The following is a 21,723-nucleotide window of genomic DNA, read 5'->3' on the forward strand; positions in this document are numbered from 1 at the left end:
AGTAAGAGCGGGGTACGCAGGAACGTTCTGGGTAGCTGGGTAGTTCCCACTCTAACGCCCCCCTGATGAAGTCACTGCTGCTATGGGCCTCCTTGGAAGAAGGCCTAGCGCATCCCCTTGCTGATGTTGGGAACAGGGTCCTCAGGAGGAAATTTCACAGTAGACACTCCTCTCCTTTGTTCATCGTAGCTAGGAAGGGAATTTATCCAGCATCAATCCAATTTCCCTGGAGGGATGACTTCTTCTGGAATGATATTTTCCCCCAGGACCCACACTGGCTGAGGCTCAGCAGTTAAGGAACAAAAACAAAAAAATACTAACAAAAAGCATATAAGGAAGGCACCTCAATTTGTGATCCTCAACCAAGGGTAGGTTGCACAGGGGTTAGATTTCTGAACAACTAAAACAAATACAAAACACACAGAGATGGAAGCCAGGACCCACCAGGAGCAGTTCTTACCCACCCCCCCATGATAGTGTTTCAGCCCCACATCCTAGGAGGAAAGTTCTTTGGGGATAGTTTATCCTATATGCTGGACAGAAGCAGAATTAAACTGGAAATTACCCTCCTGACTTTCTACCCATACGCTTCCTAATCAAAGAAAGAAAAGAGGCAGGGAAGAGGTTAGGATTTCATGTTCAAGAATCAGGTAATTAGGAGAGCAGTTCAGACAGCAGTAGGCATCCCATGATTTAAACCATGGACAACATCCCTGTTCAGTAACTGCCAGGTGTGATCCTGCTCAGGTTCAAACCTGTCTGCCCCTGAAAGATGGAAAGCACAAGAGCGCCAATGCACACCCACATGTGTCCAAGTTAGAGTCCCGGGGAGACCAGCGATATCAAAAAACAAGATTCTCAATGGGAAGGAGGAAAATCAAACAAAAAATTAGATTTTTCTCTACATATATATAATATACAGATATTTAACACATTATTCCAGAGGTGGCTCGAGTCCATGTGGCTTGAGAGAGGGTGAAAACTTTTGTTCTAGATTAACTTCTCTCAAGTTCTGAAATTTATCAGAATGGGACAGGTAATATTTTGCTTCACACTGGGGCACAGACCCAAACTGGCATTGTGCCGGAGAGAGAAGAGAAGCTAGAAAGGCAATGAAGGATGGGAGTGAGGTGGAATGGAGAAAGCAAGAGTGGCTAGCAGTCTTCTTCCATCCTGCCTGTGTTCTCAGAAGTTCTCCGCCTGAGGAAGTTCGTAAAACCCCTTTTGAGGATAATGCAACCCTCTTACCAACCAAGTGGCCTCCAGTTGCCGTCAAAGATGACATTGAGAACAGCAGAGTGGTGGTTTTACGCAAGTGAAGATAGAAACTTCCAAGAATGTAACTCTGAATATTCCAACCCTACAAAGCACTCTCTCTCGCAGGTATTCCAATACCTCAGTTATCTACGCATGGATGCCCCACTAAACCAACCCCATGTGTTGATAATGTCATACCTACGCTCCACTGCAACCATTCACGATGCCTCTGTTGGCAAGTTGTATGTGTTTCTTTTTAAAGGAACTTCTAAAATCAGCTTTTGTTCTGAACAGCACCAATATGCCCCTGAATCATAATCTTATGCAGATCTTGGCTGAGCAGAATACTACAAGGGGAGGGTGAATGACATCATCTTAAATGGGGCAGAGGGAGAAAGAAGAGCCAAGAATACTTGACTTTGCAGATGTGGAATAACACTAACGTTCAGCCACTAAACCTCTCCCTTACAAACATAGGTATCTAGTATGTCGATTTCAGTTTCAATCAGCTAAGGCAACCAGCCAATCACCACCACTGGTGTCTGCTTCTGGTGATTGATTTGGAAAAATGATTGGTTAAGACAGACAAACTTGAGGAAAGCACTTGGTAAAAGAGTCACGACTGCCAGCTTTCCCACACATCCTCTGTCCTCTTCTCCAGCAGATCCTCCTCTTGTTACTGCCATTTCAGAAAATGTCCGGGCATGAGGTCCAGTCCTGTTTTTCTTTACACTCCCAGTATTCTCCCCTATAAATATGGGTTAACTCCTTGGTAACAGGGTCCTTCTTCCGCTCGAACCACAGTGCCTTATAGGGATCATACGGTGTGCCTAAAAGGGAAAGTGGGGAGAGGAAATGAACTTAGGCTGGGATTCTCCACACATCAAGAAGTAAGGGTAGAAGGCAAGTTCATTACCATCCTCGGTGGCTTTCATAGCTTCTGCTTCTCTCTTCTTTCTGGAAAGTCTTTGTTTTTCCTCCAGGCGCTGCTTTTCTGCATTTGCTTCATCCCAGCGCCCATTCTCCATCAGTCTCTGGTCAGGCCGTAACCGGCTATCTGTGGGAGCGGTGCCACCTTCCCAGGCGTTGAGAGTGAGAGCAAGCTCTGAGAAGTAGTACATGTTTTCTGCATTCTTCCTAAAAGACAAGGATGAGAAACAGGAAGGGTAATGCCAGAGCCCAAAAGGAAGCCAAAGTGGATCACTCCCTGTCCCGTCCTCCACATCACTCAATTCCATAGTCTTCTGGGGCTGTGTTGTGCTCAGCTGAAATGACCTACATTCATTAGGATCAATGAAATGCTAATGCTACTCCTTGTCCCTGTATCCTTTGCTTTCTTTTCAACTTCCTTTTGGAATAATCTTGGCTATGACTACAGACTGACAGACTTAGACGGTGACAGATGATAAACAGCCTCCATCTTACTTCCAAAGTCCTGTACAGTGTCTCAGGGACTTTTCAGTTGCTGCCGGCCCTTCAGGCTACATTGTTAACAGGTAATAGGCACCTTTCTCTCCTAGTGGCTTTGAACAGTTTTGCTCTACACTGTAGAAAAATAACTTTCTGAATCACAATCCAAAGGACCAGCATGATTAATTGAGCAGAAAATCCCTTCCTCCCTCTCTCTTTTCTTTCTTTAGTTTTGCCAGAGGGCATGTGTGCTTGCTGGGGGTGGGGTGAGTAAGGATCATGGGGTATGGACACACCGCAATCCTTTCTCCTCGCTCCCTCCCCTCTTGAGATTTCGGACACGCACACGCGCGCACACACCCAGCATGTTTCTCAAGCTACGGGGCCCAGTGCTTGTACCACGTGGTTGACCATGTGGGGTCCAGGTGCCTTAATCACCATGCCATAGGCTGGCCCTCTATTTGCTTTTAAAACTGTAGACTTGAGGCCAGGATTTCTTTCTTTTGATGACTGGATTAGAATATTTATAGTGAAAAGAACAATAAAACTGATTACAGGGAAACAACTGTGGAAATGTAAACAACTCACTTTCATTTTCCCTAAATCGATCAAGTCTAGTGATTCAACAGGCCTGTGTTATTATACGCATTCATCTTTAACCCAAATGAAAGTTTTGTTTCTCAAACTGTAACTCCTTAGATGCTCTATCTGGATAGCCACTAACTGGATGCCGTACCATGCCTGCTTTCTTTCTTTTTTTCTTTTCTTTTTTGAGAGATTTTTGCTATAGGGTGTGTGTGCTCACCACAGAAACAAAGAGACAGACATCTGAGAAATCACCCCCAGGGGGATGGCCAGCAATCCTTTCTCTCCATTCTCCTCTTAGGATTTTGGGCATGCACACATGCGCCTGGCATGAGTTTCAAGCCACTGAATCCAGGACTCAAACTGCGGTCAGCCATGTGGGAGTCCAGTGACCTAACCACTATGTCATCTGCTGCCCCCACTATACCTGCTTTCTAAGAAGCTGCAATAGTAGATAACCATGAGACAGATACTCAAAATACTAGACAACTATCACGGAATCCCTTCAGCGGTTCCAGCTTCCCTTGTTCAGTTACTCCCACAATGAAGTAGGAAGGCAGGCAGAAAGCTTTCAAGTGCTATCTGGGCAACGTGGTCACCGACACTCACGGTAAAGGATTCCTTTTCCACAGCATGACCCTGCTTTCTTCTGCTTCGTGGCCTCGCTGTCGATCACCCCCGTTGTCCCCCATGGCTGGATGTACTTTGAAACAATCCATTTTCTCATCCCATGTCCCCAGAAGGGCAAAATGAACTTTCCCCGATGGATCTGTCACTTCTCCTGTAACCTGCAAGGACAGAGAGCAGGGTTTTAGAGCATAGAATTCACTGCGGGTTAGCTTCTTTATACTGGAAACTAGAAGCTTAGAGTATACACAAGTTAAATCCTGTTGTAACAAACACCATGGTGTCATCACGGTGTTTGTTTGTTTTTTGTATTACTTGAAATAACTAAGCCATGATTAGGGATTTCATTATCATTTTTTGTTGTACAGGGATTTTACGCAATAATGTAAGTAGGAAAAGCATCTGAGTGGTATTCAGAACTGTATTTTCTTCTCTCCAGAAATCATATACCCACAACAAGATTTAAACTCCCAGCTATTCTTTACTCTCCCATACAAACGCGCAGCACAGTTCCACTGTGGTGCTAACACCACGGGGTTAACCTGCCCACACCGTCTTCCTGCAGTACTTTGACTCGCCCTTCCTCTGTGCTTCCCAGTACTAATCTCTCAATTCTGACTCTTTATTTGTTCATTCTTGTCTTCCCCAGAACAGGATTTAGTTTAATAATGCAATGCAGTCCTCTTCTCACTGACCTTCTCCTTCACCTCTACTTTTTTTCTGAATCACATTTAGGATTCATTATCTGAATTGCTATACATGCACACATACATATCCATAAACACACACATCTAGCCCCAAAGGAGCTGGGCTTCTAAAGGATATAAGCTAAGAGAAAAAAATTTACATTCTGATTTCTCTTACCTTTCTTGCCACATCCCGAGAGAAGTAGCTATAAGGAACAAACTTAAGATTACACTTGTCTCCTGTCTTGTGATTCACAATATCAATTTCACCAGACTGTTAAATGAAAAGAATGATGAATTAGTTTTCTTATGACTCAATGACCTGCATATCTGTCTCCTAATTCTTTATTTTTCAACCTTATGTCCTCTACTCCCTTAAGGTATAGGTCTTAGCCAACCTTAGGGAATGCTATAAAATTCCTCTGTGACCTTGGTATTCCAGGTTGACATCAAGACATAATAACCTGTCACTTTCCTTTGAATTATCACATGCTAGGTAACAGTATTTGGCCTTGGGACCAGCAGTTAGTGTAATGGCTGCGTCACTGAACTCCCATGTGGTTGACCGCGGTTCAAGTCCCAGACCCAGTGGCTTGAACTCCAGCCGGGCGCATGTGCATGCGTGCCCAGGATCCCGAGAGGAGAGTGGAGGAGAGAGGATTGTGGTGTGGCCATCCACTCTCAGGGGTGATTTTCTCGCTTTCTGTCTCTCTGTCTCCCTCTGTCTTTCTGGCGAGTGCACGTGCCCTACAGCAAAAAAAAACACCAAAAAACAAAAAAAAAGATTTGGCCTGCAGCACATATACCTGATTCTCACGATGCTTCACTATCCCAGCCAGTCCTTCACTAGCACCCTTCGTCATGAACACTTTTGCTTAAATCCAAGTATTCCACTCACAGTTTCGAGGTGTGTGTATGTGTGAGAACCTTTCTACCCTTTATCCATTTCATTTTTCCCTCCTTTCTGTCTTCCAAATACCAAACCATCCAATGAAACTCAGCTGAGCCTTTCCTGACTGGTTGGGGAGGATAGCACTACTCTTTCCTGAATTTAACACAACCACTGTCTTAAGAACAAACTAACAATTACGTATTATTTTAGTATATCATTTATACTAGCATATTTTGTTATATCCTTTTAAAAATTTCAAATGATACAGTAACTCCTAAGGGAAGTCTCAGCTGACTTTGTATCCCCAGGATCTAGCATTCTATCTGGCAATAAGTATTTGATAAATACCAAAAGGATTAAAAGTGGAAGCCAGGTCAGCCCCATAGCCTAAAAGTTAGAGGAGCCAGATAGCACATGGCTGACCAAAGCTTGAATCCTGACCCTGCTGCTTTAAAAAAAATAAAGCGTGTCATGTGTATGCACGCCCTTAATCCTGACAGGATGAGAAGGGGAGGAGAAGGGACTGCAGCATGCCCATAACCATGACCATGACCGCTGGGTAGTGCTTTCTCCATCTCCCTTGTCTCTCTCTCTCTCTGTCTATGGCAGGCACATGCACCCCCCAGCAATTAAAAATGGTGAGCCACATGCCCTCTAGCAATTATGTATAAAATTAGAAAACCGCGAAATGTTTATGGAAAATGTGTATTACGACAAAACTATGCACAGATTTTAGAGTTTTTCTTGCATCAAGATAAATTCATACTTTTCTTCCATTTTTTTCACAAACTTTTTGAAATCCTCGTATTCCTTTTTTTTTCTTTAACCTTTGCTATAGGACACATGTGTTTGCCAGAGACAGAGACATAGAGAGAGAAAATGAGAAAGTACGCTTAGGGGGGATGGCCACCCAGCAATACCTTCTGTTCCAGTCTACTCTCAAGGTTTTGGGCATGCATGGACACATTCTCGGTATGTTTTTCTTTTTTTAAGAGATTTTTGTCATAGGGTGCATGTGGTTGCCGGAGGGACAGAAAGAAACAGAAAAAAAAGTGAGAAATCACCCCCCACCCCAGGGGGATGGCCATGCCACAATCCTTTCTCCTCCATTTTCCTCTTGGGATTTTGGGCACACACACACACACACACACACACACACACACACACCTAGCCTCAGTTTCAAGCTGCTGGGTCCAGGACTCGAACTGCAGCTGCCCACATGGAAGTCTAGCACCCTAACCAGTAGGCCACCTGCTGCTTCTCTCTCCCGTGGTGTGTTTCTTTCTTTCTTTCTTTTTTTTAAAGAGAATTTTTTGCAATAGGGCATGTACACTTGCTGGACAGACAGAGAGACAGAGAAAGAAAGTGAGAAATCATCCCCTGGGCGATGGCCTTGCTGCAATCCCTTCTCCTTAACTCTCCTCTTGGGATTTTGGGCACCTATGCACACATGCCTGGTTTGTTTCAAGCTGTCAGGTCCAGGACTCAAATCAAGGTCAGCCATGTGGGAGTTTAGCAACATAACCATTCCCGCATGTGCTGGTCCTCCCTGGTGTGTTTTTCAAGCCACTGAATCTGGGACTTGAACCACACAGACAGCCATGTGGGATCCAGCCGCCCTACCCTCCACACTACCTGCTGCTCCTTCCCTTGTATTCTTTATGCTGTCCAATACAGTCCTAGCAGAGTAGTCACTGAATGGTATTTTAATTTGGTCATACAAATAATACTTTGTGGTATAGAAACTTAGAGAGGTGAAGCCAGAGCTACCATCTGAGACAAACTTAGGAAAAACTGATGTACCAGTAACGACATTCTCGGAGACAGTTCGCATGTCCTAAATCTGTAACAATATACTGAAGGAGGTATTCCCTCGAACTTGAAAAGCACTTTGGGCATTTTGGCTCACCTGGTCTATCCACAACTTGCCCACGATAATGTTGTGCACCGTCGTGGTGACTTTCTTCCAAGTATAGTGGTGCCCAGTTGCATGGAAAATACAGTGGATGGTACCTGGAAGCAGAGAGAGGAAAACAAATTAGGTCAAATATCAGAAAAAATAGCACCATGCATGCTAGAAATAACAATGAATTGATTTCCTTCTACTGGCATTTCTTTTTCTTTCTTCCTTTCTTTCTTTCTTTCTTTTTTTTTTTTTTAAGTTTTTTTGCCTTAGGGTACATACACTCTCTACTAGAGAGAGACAGATGGTGAGAGAGAGGATAAGAAATCACTCCCCAGGTGGGATGGCCACACTACAATCCCTTCTCCTCCATTCTCCTCCCAGGATCTTGGGCACACCCACACGTGCCTGGCATGGGTTTCAAGCCACTGGGTCCAGGGCTTGAACCGTAGTTGGCCATATAAGAGTCCAGTGACATAACTGCTATGCCATACGCTAGCCCCTCTATTGGTATTTCTTCATTTATTTTCTTTTTAAGAGAGATTTTTCATAGATTTTTGAGAGATAGGTAGTGTGCGTTCACTGGAGCGACAGAGAAAGGAAGTGAGAAATCACCCCTGAGGGGGGATGGCCATGCCGCAATCCCTTCTTTTCCATTCTCCTCTAGGGATTTTAGGCACATACACACATACACACACACACACACACACGCACACAAGCACACAGCGTGAGTTCCAAGCTACTAAGTCTGGGACTCAAACCACAGTTGCCCACATGGGAGTCCAGTGACATAACCATTATGCCATCTGCTAGTCCCAGTATTTCTTAATTTTAAAAAGAAAGCAATAAATCAAAAAGGACTTATAACTTTCTTAAATGTTAGAAGCACTGTTGAGTTTTTTCACTTGATTTTATAAATCTATAAATAAAATATAACTAAATGATGACAAACACTGACAACTGATACATCTTACCTGGGGACCTATATTCAGTAATGACAACTGCAAAATTTATAGCAACAAGTCAAATATGTCCCAAAATGTAAAAGGAAATCACATTGTAGAAGGAACACACATTGCTGGTCAGAGTCTATTATTAGTAACTCTTTTGACCTTAAGCAAACCATTTATCTTAAGGCCTTAATAGTAAAAATGGAATAGGGAATAGAGCAGGAGCTGTGGAATCAGACAGAACAAGATTCATTCTTGGCTCTACCACTCGTTAGACATATGACCTTATGTTGTATAATATGAATGTTTTGTCTGTCTGTGGTTCCAGGGAGGGACCCCTTAAGCCCTTGTCATTTTGTACATAAGAGAGTGCCTTTGCTGTTCATGGTAGACCTGGCTAGTTTATGCTAATAAGGTGACTCATGGTAGGCCCCAGATAGCTAATGCTAATGAGATAATTCAGAATGAGGAGGACAAGCCAGGACAGAAAGATCAACCATGTGATTAAAGGGTTGGGTAGAGTCATCGGGTATCTGACTTCCAGGGAGGGAAAAGGGACTGGATACTGAATTCAGTCAAGCCTACATGAGACCCCAAAAAAATCTCTGAACATCATCAAAGCTCCGTGGGGTTTGCTGATTGGTGAACATATTAACTGTGCCAGGAGATTCTGCAGGGAGAGGGCATCGAACTCTGTGTTCAGGACCTTCCTAGATTTCACCCTATGGGTCTCTTCATTTGATTGGTCCTGATTTGTATCTTGAATAATGAAACTATAATTGTAAGCACAACATTTTCCTAAGTTTTAAGATTTGTTCTAGGTGATTAATGAACATGAAAGACTTGTAGGAACCACTGAATTTGTAGGCAGCTGGTGAGATATACAGGTGGCCTGAAGACCCTCAAACTTGTGGCTGGTATCGAAGCCATGGTGAATCTTGTTGGGAATTGAAACCTGAGCTTACAGGGTCTGTGTGAATTCTGAGTGTTTAGTGTCAGAATAGCATTATAGTATTGCACCCTGAATGTTTTTTAACTTTCCTAGGCCTCAATGTTATCATCTATAAACTTGGGGCAACCACATCTTTTTATGAATTGTGCAGTAAATGTTTGTTCACTTTACCAGTAAAATGCTAGAAACTAAAGTAGGTATTTATAGTTGACTACTATTCCCTATAAATTAATCTCAAATGAATATCAAACCATATCAAAACTATAATATGTATATAATATATATAAAATGAATAATACAGTCAATTCCAGTAATTGTATAACTCTAAATTGTCCCTGTAACCAATAATGAAAATAACACACCAGGGACCAGCAGTTAGCGTAATGGCTGTGTCGCTGGACTCCCACGTAGTCAACTGTGGTTCGCGTCCCGGACCCAGTGACTTAAAACTCACGCTGGGCACTGTGCATGTGTGCCCAAGATCCCAAGAGGAGAATTGAAGAGAAGGAATTGTGGCGTGACCACCCCCTTGGGGGGTGATTTCTCACTTTCTGTCCCTCTGTCTCTCTCTGTCTGTCTGGCGAGCACACATGCCCTATAGCAAAAACCTCTCCAATAAATAAGTAAATAAATAACACATCAAAGTGGCTTAGACTTTTTTTTTAAACATTTTTGCTATAGGTCATGCACACTTACTTGAGAGAGAGAGAGAGAAAGAAAATGAGAAGTCACCCCTCAGGGGAAATGATCATGCTACAATCCCTTCTCCTTCATTCTGCTTCCAGGATTTGGGACACGCATGCACATGCTCTCATGTTTTTCAAGCTGTGGGATCCAGGACTAAAATCTCACAGGCACCCCTGTGGAATTCAGCTGGCTTGACCACATCACCATCTGGTCCATAGGCTTGTCTTTTTTCGTTTTATGTACAAAAGATTAATATAGTTTAATCCTGGTAGTTTTCAACAAATGGTGCTGGGAAAACTGAGTATCTACATGCAAAAGAGTGAAGCTGGAGCCAGCAAGTGGTGTGGTGGTTAAAGGTGCTAGATTCCCACATGGCTGACTGCGGTTAGAGTCCTGGACCTGGTAGCTTGCTTTCTTGCTTTCCCTTTCTCTCTTTGTCTCTCTCTGGTCAAATTAAAAAATAAAAACAAATGGAATTAAATAAATATTTTTAAAAAAGAATGAAGTTAAAACTTTACCTAATACCATATCTAACAATTAAATCAAAATCAATCAAGATCTAAATGTAAGACCTAAACGTATAAAACTCTCAGAAGAAAACCTCGAACAAAAGCTTTGCAGCTCCGAATTTGGCCATTATTTCTTGAATATGACACCAAAGGCACAGCTAACCACACAAAAAGACAAATGGACTTGAAAATTTAAAAATTTTGTGCATCAAAGGACAAAAACCAGAGTAAAAAGACAACTCACAGAATGGGAGAAAATATTTGCAAATCATGTATCTGATAAGGAATTACTATCTAGAACATACAATCATTTGATTCTCTTTCTAAGTCACAATTCCAAAATGTTAAATATAGCCATCCTCAGGACCAATATCTGGAAATCCCATTCTTTAAAGTTTTCTATGCACCTTATTACTATGTCAATTCTTTTCAATGTCCTGGTCAAAGTCTGGAGTTTTGTTTTGTTCACTTTTCCAAATACCAAAAACCACACCTGGTATAAAGCAGGTACTCAGTAAATAGCTGACAGAGGGAATTAAAACAACATATCCTTGTTACTCAGACCCTTAAATAACCATAGGAATGTAACACTATCAAAAACATTTTTTGACTCTAAAAAATTAGATCTACCACTTATACCATGTTCATGTAGTTATTAACCTCTTGAAGAATCCTAGATTAGTCAAATTATACAGAAAATGTGCAGCACTTCACTGGTAAGTTTGTTATCTGTTTTTTGTTTTGTTTTAATTTGCTAGAGGGCACTTACGCTTGCCAGAGAGAAAGGCAAAGGGAGAAAGTACTCCCTAGTGGGCATGGTCAGGTTCCAATCCCTCCATCCTGTCAGAATATTGGGTGTGCATGCACACATGCTTGGCATGCTTTTCAAGTCACCAAGGCTGGGACTCAAACCATGGTCAGCCATGTGGGATCCAGCTCCCTTAAACAGCAGGCCACAGGGCCTGTCCTGTTACTATCTTTTAGATGTATATAACAGTCTTTGAAATGAAATATAATATATCCTTCTAGAGATCCTTAAGGGTTCTCTGAACCTCTTTTTCCAGAGTGAAAAATCAAACTACAATATGACTACTGACACCGAAGTTCTGCAAATTAGGTGTAAACATTCCTGGTATTTACTACTCTTTCATTTTTTATTTATTTTTTTGGAAAGGTTTTTGCTATAGGGCACGTGTGCTCGCCAGAAAGACAGAGAGAGACAGAGAGATAGAAAGCAAGAAATCATTCCCCAGGGGGATGGTCACGCCACAAACCCTTCTCCTCCATTCTCCTCTTGGAATCTTGGGCACATACATACATGCGCCTGGCGTGAGTTTAAGCCACCGGGTGCAGGACTCAAACCACAGTCAGCTACATGGGAGTTCAGCAACATAGCCATTACACTAACTGCTGGTCCCGGTATTTACTACTCTTAATACTTTTGAAATTATTAGCTGTGAAGGCAATTAAGCAACTAGAAGCTTTTAAAAAGTCCTCAGTAAAGATTGAGAGTAATTTATCACTTAGACTCCTTTCATCTAACGGCCTTTTGCATATTATCTATGATGTGACACAGTTAATACTTAGTTTCTTTCTCCTCTTTTTAAAATACTATAACATGAGACCAGCAGTTGGCATAATGGCTATGTTGCTGGACTCCCAGGTAGTTGACCGTGGTTTGAGTTCCGGACCCAGTGGCTTAAACTCACGCCAGGCACACGTATGTACATGCCCAAGATCCCGAGAGGAGAATGGAGGAGAAGGGATAGAGAAGGATAGCAAGGGAACAAATAGAGAGGCATGACATTAGTGGGACACAGAAATGGTTTTTTATTACTTACTGATGATAACATGTATAGTATTCTCAACTGGACTGGTCTGTGAAGTATTTCGTGTTGGGTAAATTCTTTATACAAGCCAAGTGATATATAGTGATTGAATGTTTAAAAAATAATGAGAATAAATAATAATAATAATAATCTGAAAAAAATGATGAAAAGCTATTTGATGATGATGTGGATAGTAATGCCTTTGTCTTGACTGGCATGCATGGCAATTGTGCTGGAAAAAGAAATGTAATACACTTTAAAGATATATGTGATACAGTGTAATATAAAAGATTATGATAATAGATAAAAATTAAATAAAAAATACATGCTAGAATTTATGTCTAAAATAGTGCTTAAAGACATATTAAATACAGTTAAAGAGGATGAAGAACTTATGACTAGAAGTGTCCTTAAAGAGTCTCTGGCCTCGTACTCATCTGGTAGCTAAGAAGTTAAATTCTTTGCCCAAAGCTAGCTAGGAAGGTTTGGTGCCCAAATCCTGACTTCAGACCAGTGACTTTCTCCAGCATGCCAGAAAACCTTCTATACCCAGAGCTATAATTCTTAAAAAGATTGTGGCCTTACCGAGAGGCATAATGGAGAGGTATTTGCCTCGAAACTTGCTGGTGATTTTGATTTCCTGACGCAATGTCCAGCCATTTTTGGACTCAGCATGGTGTGCAGCAGCAGGGGGATGATGACTCACCTTAAAGAAATCAGGTTCAAATCAAGAAGGCAGAAAGAAGAAAGAAAAAGATACTGCCTATTAATTGGTGATAAACACTCAAAATTCATACTTGAAACTTTATATTGACACAGTAGGTGGATACCAGGACCTCTAATACTGAAATCCTAAAGGAAGAGAAGGAAGGCTGGGATAACAAGGGCTGAAATTTCTGTAAACTAAAACCCAGGGGGATCAAAAAAATTGATCCTTTTCTTCAGAACAGAAATATGTTATGTCCCGGAGGCTTCTTTACCTGCTCACAGAGGGATCGGTACCCATTCTCCTCTAACCGGTCCAGCTCAAAGGTCTCCCCAAGGAGTGGGTTGAATGGCTTGCTGGTACGGAAGACAGTGGTGGAGTAGGAGGATACGGTGAAAGCTGCAACATAGCAGAGTTGTTCTAGAGAGTTCTCACATTTTGCAGCTCGGTCTAACAGCTCATGGTATTCCAGATCTTCAGTAAGGCGCTGAAGCATGGACAAGGGCTCATTAAAATTCACCTGGAAGGAAAAGGACAAAAATAAATATTTTGCTCACACAACGATAAGACTATTTTTTTTTTTTTTAATTTTTATTTTGCAGATTGAGAAACAGATCCTGAGATGTTAAGCTGGTAAAGCAAATCTCTGGGCAGAGAAAAAAGGCCTTTGCTCAGTATAGTTGCTCTAAGATTTAACCTGCAAGTAACCCATTTTCCCTAGTCAATTGTTCATGTCAATAAATGACAGGAATCATCATTTTCACGTATTTCACTAACTGTAACTCTTTGTGATGAACATCATGCCTCTTTAGCACTATATACCCCAAAGCTATCACTGCCTGGACCATGAGACCTTCATTAAATAGGTACTGAATGAATTAATTTTAAGAAACAAGGGGGGCAAGCAGGTGGCGTGGTTGTTAAGGGTGCTAGACTCCCACGTGGCCAACCACGGTTCGAGTCCTGGACCTGGTGGCTTCCTTTCTCACTCTCTCTCTCTTGTTTTCGCTCTCTCGTGCTCTGTCCCTCTCTGGTCAAATTAAAATAAATAAATAAATAAATAAAGTTAAATAAAACAATTCTTTACCAAAAAAAAGTAATTACTTTTTGTTTGGAGAGGTTTTTGCTATAGGGCGTGTGCACTCGCCAGACAGACAGACAGAGACAAAGAGACAGAAAGCAAGAAATCACCCCCCATGGAGGATGGCCACACCGCAATCCCTTTTCCTCCCTTCTCCTCTCGGGATCTTGGGCACACACGCACATGCGCCCGGAGTGAGTTTTAAGTCACTGGATCCCGGACTTGAACCATGGTCGACTACGTGGGAGTCCAGCGACATAGCCATTACACTAACTGCTGGTCCCATAAAAAGTACATTACTTTAAAAAAAAAAAAAAAAAAGAAAAGAAAGAAATGAGAACCAGCAGATGGTGTGGGTTAAGAAGGTTGGATCCACATGACTGACTGACTACATTGTTTGAGTCCAGACCTGGTGACTTGAAAATCACACTGGGAGTATGTGTGTTGCATGCCCAAAGTCCCAAGAGGAGAATGGAGCAGAAGGAATTGAATGTGGCATGGCCATCCTCATGGAGGGTGATTTCTCTCTCTCTCTCTCTCTGTGCCTTTCACTGTCTCTCTCCAGAAAGCATACACGTCCTATAGCTAACTTAAAAATAAATTAATATTTAAAAAGGAAATATAATGTATTTTAGCACAGGTATATCCAGAGAAGAAGTCAGATATTTAAAATTCACGGGGCAGGAGAGAAATGGTAATGAATTATAAGTGTAAGTAAGTGTGTCATGACTACTGAAAAGACTGCATTATCGAAGTTAGCTTCCACCCGGGGCTAGACACTGCTAAGTCTGAGGTGAGTTCTGCACCAGGTCAGCATTCTGACTTCTTCTCTGAACCTGGATAGTTCTGTTTTGGGACCTGGAGTGCTCATAATGGGAGCTGACACCAGCCTGTGCCTGCTCTTACTTTTCAAGTTTTAGAGTCAACTTAGGGCATTGAGTCAAGCAAATACACGTGTGTGTTGGGGAGGAGGGAAGGGCTTCTATTAGAGATGTTCACTAATTCATTTATTGTTTTATTCACTGTACAAATATTGAGTCCTCATGTGTGCCAGATCCTCAGCTCCACACTGGGTACAAAGAAGTAGACAAAAGAGACATTGTTCACATTCCCCATCCCATCCTACCATACCCCACCTCAGCCTCTCAGAAAGTTAGCTTCTAAATTAACTGTTTAAAATTTTTTGTAAGAATTATTTAATTTAATTGATTAATTTATTTTAATTTGGAAAAAAAAAAAAAAGGAAAGAGGGGGGGGGGGAATGAGAAAGCAAGCTGACAGGTCTGGGACTCAAACCATGGTCGGCCATGTGGGAGTCCAGAGCCCTTAACCACTATGCCACCTGCCAGCCCCACTGTTTGGATTTTTAAATAACGTAACTATTTGAAAATTTGCTATAAAAAGAACTTTGATTTCCAACCTAGCCCATAAAACCCATTTAACATGTGATTCAGCTAAACAAGGTCAAAGACTTCTAGCCTGAGTTCCAAGTTCTGAGCACAGAAGGAAAAAAAAAAAAAAATCCTTTCTATTGAATGATTCTGGCCTTAAACAAAATTTCAGTAAAAATAGACAAAAGAACAGAAAAATGTCTTTCTTAGGTCCCACCTCTCTTTCTACATTGTGTTTAGCCTCCTACCTATCTTTACACCACTTACTACCCTAATGCTAGTATCTTATCATTTTCACTGTAAAACACTTCATAAAACAAGGGACTAGCAGGTGGCGTAATGGTTATGTCAAGGAATCCCACGTAGTCAACTGTAGTTTGAGTCTCGGACCCAGTGGCTTAAACTCATGCTGGGTGCATGTGTATGCGTGCCCAAGATCCCAAGAGGAGAATGGAGGAGAAGGGACTGTGGTGTGGCCATCCTTCAGAGGGTGATTTCTCAATTTCCCCCTCTCTGTATCTCTCTCCAGTGAGCACATGTACCCTATCACAAAATCTCTCTCTAAAAACAAAACGAAACAAAAACCAAAAAAACACTATTTTATAAATAAAATAGGAAAAATTTATCTGAAATGCTAACACCCAAAGATAACCACTATTAATATTTTTTTAAACTGCCAGAGAGTGCATGAGCTTACCAGTGAGAGAAAGGCAGGGAAAAGGAAAGAACTCCCCATTAGAGTATGGTCACACCACAGTTTCCTCTCTATTTTTCCTTTTAGTTGAGAGTCTGAGCATTCACTCACATACATCCTGTGTATTTTCACACTACTAGAGTGAGACTCAAACCACGATCAGACATGTGGAATCTGGCTCCCTTAACCACGTGGCTATGAGGCTGGGTTATTAGACCAACATTAGAACACTTATTCTTGGGGAAGGAGGATTTACCAGTACAGTATGCCATAGTATGGCTCCAAAGCCATCTTCTCTATACCAAAAGGCCCTGAGAGACAAGCAGTTTAAGACAAATGGACACGGAGGGATGAAGGACCAGTAAAGCCCTAATCCTCAAGAGTCTTTTTTCTTTCTTTCTTCCTTTTTTTTTTTTAATTTGCTAGAGGGGCATATGTGTTCATGGGGGGGAGGGGAGAGGGAGGGAGAGAGGGAGAGAGACAGATATACTTTTCTAACTGCCAGGGCTGAGACTAAAACCATATAGTGGGCCATGTGGGATTCAGTCACCTTAACTACCCACCACACCGCCAGCTGGTCTAAGTCTCACAGAGATTACTTTTCCTATGCCAACAAAATCTCTCAGTGGCAACATTTTCGACAATACAAAGGAACATTTCCATCCACTGTGAGGGAAACTGGAGATGGGTGGTGTACTCCACGGGTGGATACTAGACACCTCAGCAGTGCCTTGGACTAGAATCAGTGCGTCCCTAAGCTACTTTTCATACACACATGGTCTTGCCCACCACAATGGCTATGGAAACTGGAGTTTCTCTAAAAGTGCCAAGAATTTTGTAACAGTCATTTTGTGCTCAGAAGCCACAGGGAAACAAACGAACCAGGGTATTTAAAGTGGAAGGAAGCAGGGAATTAGTTACATAGCTGATGGAGGACTGGGCCACCAAAGAAGACAACCCAGAGGTTAGCAACAGCAAGACATCATAGCCACTGGTAAACTGCAGGGACAATGAGTAGCAGTAGTATTACTGCAGCACAGAGGTTGAAATTCCACAGAAGCTAAAACCGTAAGGGTAGGAGGCTTCTCCAATATAACTAAAGCCACACAGCCGCTGCCAGAGCACTGCCCAAGAGGGCACGCAGAGGAAGAAATGCCCTTCTGCCTGTTCTTTTCTCCTACTGGTGTATTGCACTGGTGAGGCCCAGTTGGACTCTAGCACCTGAAAAACAGTCCAGAAGAATTAGCTTCCCCATGACACGGTAAAGAGCAGGGAAAAGGTGAGGACTTGATTTGTAGGCAAACAGGTACAGGACTGCACATTCCTACTGGCAACGTCAACAAGGAACTAATGAGAAAGACAAACTAAGAGATCATGGAAACCGAGAAGCTGTGTCTAAGCAGGAACTGAATTTCTTTTTTTTAAAATTAATTAATTTTTTTTTAATTTTTATTTTTTGGAGAGGTTTTTTGCTATAGGGCACGTGCGCTCGCCAGACAGATAGAGACAGACAGAGAGATAGAAAGTGAGAAATCACCCCCCAGAGGGGATGGCCACGCTGCAATCCTTTCCCCTCCATGCTCCTCTCGGGATCTTGGGCACGCACACACAACGCGCCCGGCGTGAGTTGAAGCTACCGGGTCCGGGACTTGAACCATAGTCGACTATGTGGGAGTCTAGCGACATAGCCATTATGCTAACCGCTGGCCCCAGAACTTAATTTCTAAGATTGTGATAACCTGCCTTAATTTCTAAGATTGTGATAACCTGCCTTTCAGCCCACCTCCCCTATACTTCCTTCAACACACCAAATGTTCCAGGCAAGTTACGATTCTCTTCAGGCCCCTCATAAGCCAGTTATCTGAGGTTTCTCCACTGTTTACTCATAGCCTTTTCTTGGCTGGAGGTCAACATTCTTCTAACAAAAATCTTACATACTTATAAACATATTTGCTTTCCAAGAGCCAGTTAATTAATTACTTGTACTTGGGTGATCTATACATGCCAGTCACTGGGCTAAGGATCAAGGACATAAAGATGAATAAGATAGAATCCTTGCCCACCTGAAGGCAGTCTATGAAGAGGCAGAAACCACACACTGGTCCACAAGTCCCAGGATAGGATAGGGAGAGTGGCATCTGTATTTCTGTATACCAGGATCCTGGCTGTGGACAGAACCTGCGGCAATGCCACCCGAGCCCCCACTGCCTTCCCTTATGCAACTAGTAGAACTCCCCGATTTTTTTCTTCTTTTGTTTTTTAAGAGAGATTTTTGCTATAGGGTGTGTGTGCTCCCTGGAAACACAAAGAAACAAAAAGCGAGAAATCACGTTCCAGGGGGGATGGCCACAATGCAACCCTTTTTTTTTTTCTATTCTCCTCTCAGAATCTTGGGCATGTGTACACACATGCCTAATTTGAGTTTTAAGTCATCAGGTCCAGAACTCAAACCGTGGCCGGCCATGTGGGAATCCAGCAACATAACCACTACACCATCTGCTGACTCCTAAACCAATATGTTTTGGATTATTTTTTTCTTTTTATTAAATCAGGAGGTGCATGTGCTAGTCAGAGAGACAAAGAGTGAGGAAGGAGGAGGAAGAAAGAATCCCCCAATGGGGCGTGGTCAAGCTGCCCCATTCCCATTTCTCTATCCTGCTAGGATTTTGGACCTGTATGTACATATACCTGGTGTGTTTTTCAGGCCATAGGAGCCAGAATTCAAACAGCATGATCTGTCATGTGGGATCAGCTCCCTAATCACTAGGCCAAGGAACAGGTCCAGGACTGGTTTCTCTCTTTCTTTTTTTTTTTTTTTTTAAAGAGGTTTTTTCTATAGGGCGCATGCACTTGCCAGAAAGAGAGACAGATAGAAAGTGAAAAATCACCCCCTGGGGGGATGGCCGCGCCGCAATCCCTTCTCCTCCATTCTCCTCTTGGGATCTTGGGCACGACACACATGTGCCTGGCGTGAGTTTAAGCCACCAGGTCTGGGACTCGAACCACAGTCGACTACATGGGAGTCCAGCGACATAGCCATTATGCTAACTGCTGGTCCCCAGGACTGGTTTCTTTAAACTGAACTTATGCCTACATGATAATCTGGTACAATACTAGACAAACAGTGGGCACTCAGTTAATGTCTGAGGAACGAGCAAGCATATACACTTGCCCAGACATAAACTATGGAACTTGCAGGAGCACAGCAAGCACACCTGACATAGCAGAAAAGATTTGCTGAAAGAGATGCCATTATCGCTAAATCTTGAAGAAAAGGGCATTAAGCCACAGAAAAAAGTAGCAAGGGCTAGTGAGGAATTGAGAAAATCTAGGCAGAAAGGACTGTGTGCAAACACTGTGAGGGAGAAGACAAGACGTCACAGAGCAGAGTACCTGGAGGTAATCCTCATGTCTAGAGCACTGGATGTGTGAGGCAGGGCCTTCAGTGTGGAGAGGATATAGCAAGCCCACTAAGGAGTCTGGACTACGCTCCAAGTAATGAAGACCCAGTGAAGAATTTTGAGCAGCAGTGTGATATGACTATATTTGGAATTTAACAAGACCACTTTGGCAAACTTGTAGACAGATTAGAGGAAGGAATGACAAGTACAGGGAGGTAAGCCCTAATGTCATCTCCACCACGGAAACAGTGATCAACTCACTGAAATGAGCTGTCCTTGCTTTTGTGCTCCCTAAACCTTCCCCTAACACTACAGTAAAAAACATTTCCCATAACACCTGTTTTCATGCCTGTTTCTCTCTCTCTCTCTCTTTGGTTTTTCTTTTTAGGTTTTTACCATAAGATATATGCCCTTGCCAGAGAGAAATTACCCCCCAGGGGAGATGGCAACAATCCTTTCTCCTCCATTCTCCTTACAGGACTGTGGACATACATGTACACACATCCAGCATGATTCTTTCTTTCCTTTTTTTTGGGGGGGGAGGGTAAGGGTTTTTGCCTTAGGGTGCATGTACCTGATGAAGAAAGAGACAGAGACAGTGGTAAAGTGAGAAATCTCCCCCCCACACACAATGATGGCCATGCTGCAATCCCTTCTCCTCCATTCTCTTTCCAGGATCTTGGGCACGCAGGCACACATGCCTGGCATGAGTTTCAAGCCACCAGGTTGGGACTCGAACTGTAGTTGCCCATGTGGGAGTCCAGTGCCTAACCACCACCCCACCTGCTGGCCCCCATGCCTGTCTCTTTTTAACTACATGAAAGACAAAACTATTCTATATTTTTCTTTGCATGTTCCCAGTACATCTATATAGGAATCTGTTCCTAAGTAACTGTTACTGAACATATGCTTCTGATTCTAGGTGATGAGGGAATATACCAGATCTACAGGCAAAATTAAAACAGTAATGTTATGGGATAGTTTATGACTTTAAGGGCAACAGATACTATATCACAAACTGCCACACACTAGGCGGGGCCGTCGCTTCAGCACTCTCCCCACTGAGGTAAGAAGACCTACTGGCAGCAGCCCAGGCAGGACTGTAAGAACCTCACCGGCATGGGGATCTTAGAGAGTTCTTTCCCAATGCAGTTCTTCATGATGCTCCATAAATTGAGGCTATAGTTTGGCTTGTATGGTATTCTGGTTCTCTTTTCTTTTTTGGTCTCCTCCAGCTGATGCTTGTACTGAGAGCAAAAACAAAGCCATTCAATCATCCACAAAGAACAGAAACCCCAGTATTATAACCTTCTCTTCCCCCGTGCTAAAGAAAAAAAAAAAAATAGTATTTTCTGTTTCCCTTAGTGCTTAACAAACAAATTGTTGGAAATCATACCCTAATCCCCTCAGTACTGATAGCTCCCATATGAGTTACCTGTTCATCGAGGCTGATATCACTGCTGGCCCCACTGATATTGCTGCCAGTACGTCTGCACAGATGGAAAACACAGTGGTTAGAACAAATATCAAACCAGAGTTCAGTCCTCAACATTTTTTTTTTTTTTTGAAAATAATTTTCTTGCCATAGGACATGTGCTCCTGACAGAAAGAGACAAAGGAACCTAGAAATCACACTCCTGGGAGGATGGCCGTGCTACAAGTACTTCTCTTCCACTCTCCTCTCAGGATTTTGGGCATGCACACACATGCACACCCAGCATGAGTTTTAAGCTGCCAGGCCCGGGACTTGAACCGTAGTTAACTACGTGAGAGTCCAATGACATAGCCATAACACCATCTGCTGGTCTCTAGTCCTCAATATTTCTTAACAAAATACCAAGCACGCTGTACAAACCTGATGGATAATCAAATGACAACACTTAGAACAGAATAGGTATGAATTTGGGGCCAGCAGGTGGCATGGCAGTTAAAGACACTGGACTTCCACATGGCTGACCCTGGTCTGAGTCCCAGACCTGGCAGCTTGCTTTCTCGGTTGCCTCTCTTTCTCTCTTTTTCTCTTTCTCACTCTGTCCCTCTCTGGTCAAATTAAAATAATTAAGTAAGTAAATAAATAAATAAAAGGAATAGGTATGAATTTTAACTATCTCTGGAGAACTCATTCATGTGAAAAAGCTGAGAGTTTTACACTTTAGGGAAAGA

At 42.5% G+C, this 21,723-nt stretch overlaps 1 protein-coding gene across 1 annotated transcript in view; it reads right to left on the minus strand.

Moving 5' to 3' along the window:
- Window positions 1–205: 205 nt before the first annotated feature.
- The window catches only part of OSBP (oxysterol binding protein), a gene marked incomplete in the record, with an annotated part of 41,536 nt that continues 20,018 nt past the window's right edge, over window positions 206–21,723 (minus strand). The window contains 9 exon segments of the mRNA XM_006147433.3: window positions 206–2,087; window positions 2,174–2,394; window positions 3,862–4,040; window positions 4,744–4,839; window positions 7,367–7,470; window positions 12,873–12,993; window positions 13,268–13,513; window positions 20,676–20,807; window positions 20,996–21,050. Of these exon segments, the coding sequence (XP_006147495.2) occupies window positions 1,945–2,087; window positions 2,174–2,394; window positions 3,862–4,040; window positions 4,744–4,839; window positions 7,367–7,470; window positions 12,873–12,993; window positions 13,268–13,513; window positions 20,676–20,807; window positions 20,996–21,050 (1,297 nt within the window).

This window comes from Tupaia chinensis, unplaced genomic scaffold (genome assembly GCF_000334495.1).
Source record: "Tupaia chinensis unplaced genomic scaffold, TupChi_1.0 Scaffold000213_1, whole genome shotgun sequence".
Taxonomy (NCBI): Eukaryota; Metazoa; Chordata; class Mammalia; order Scandentia; family Tupaiidae; genus Tupaia; species Tupaia belangeri.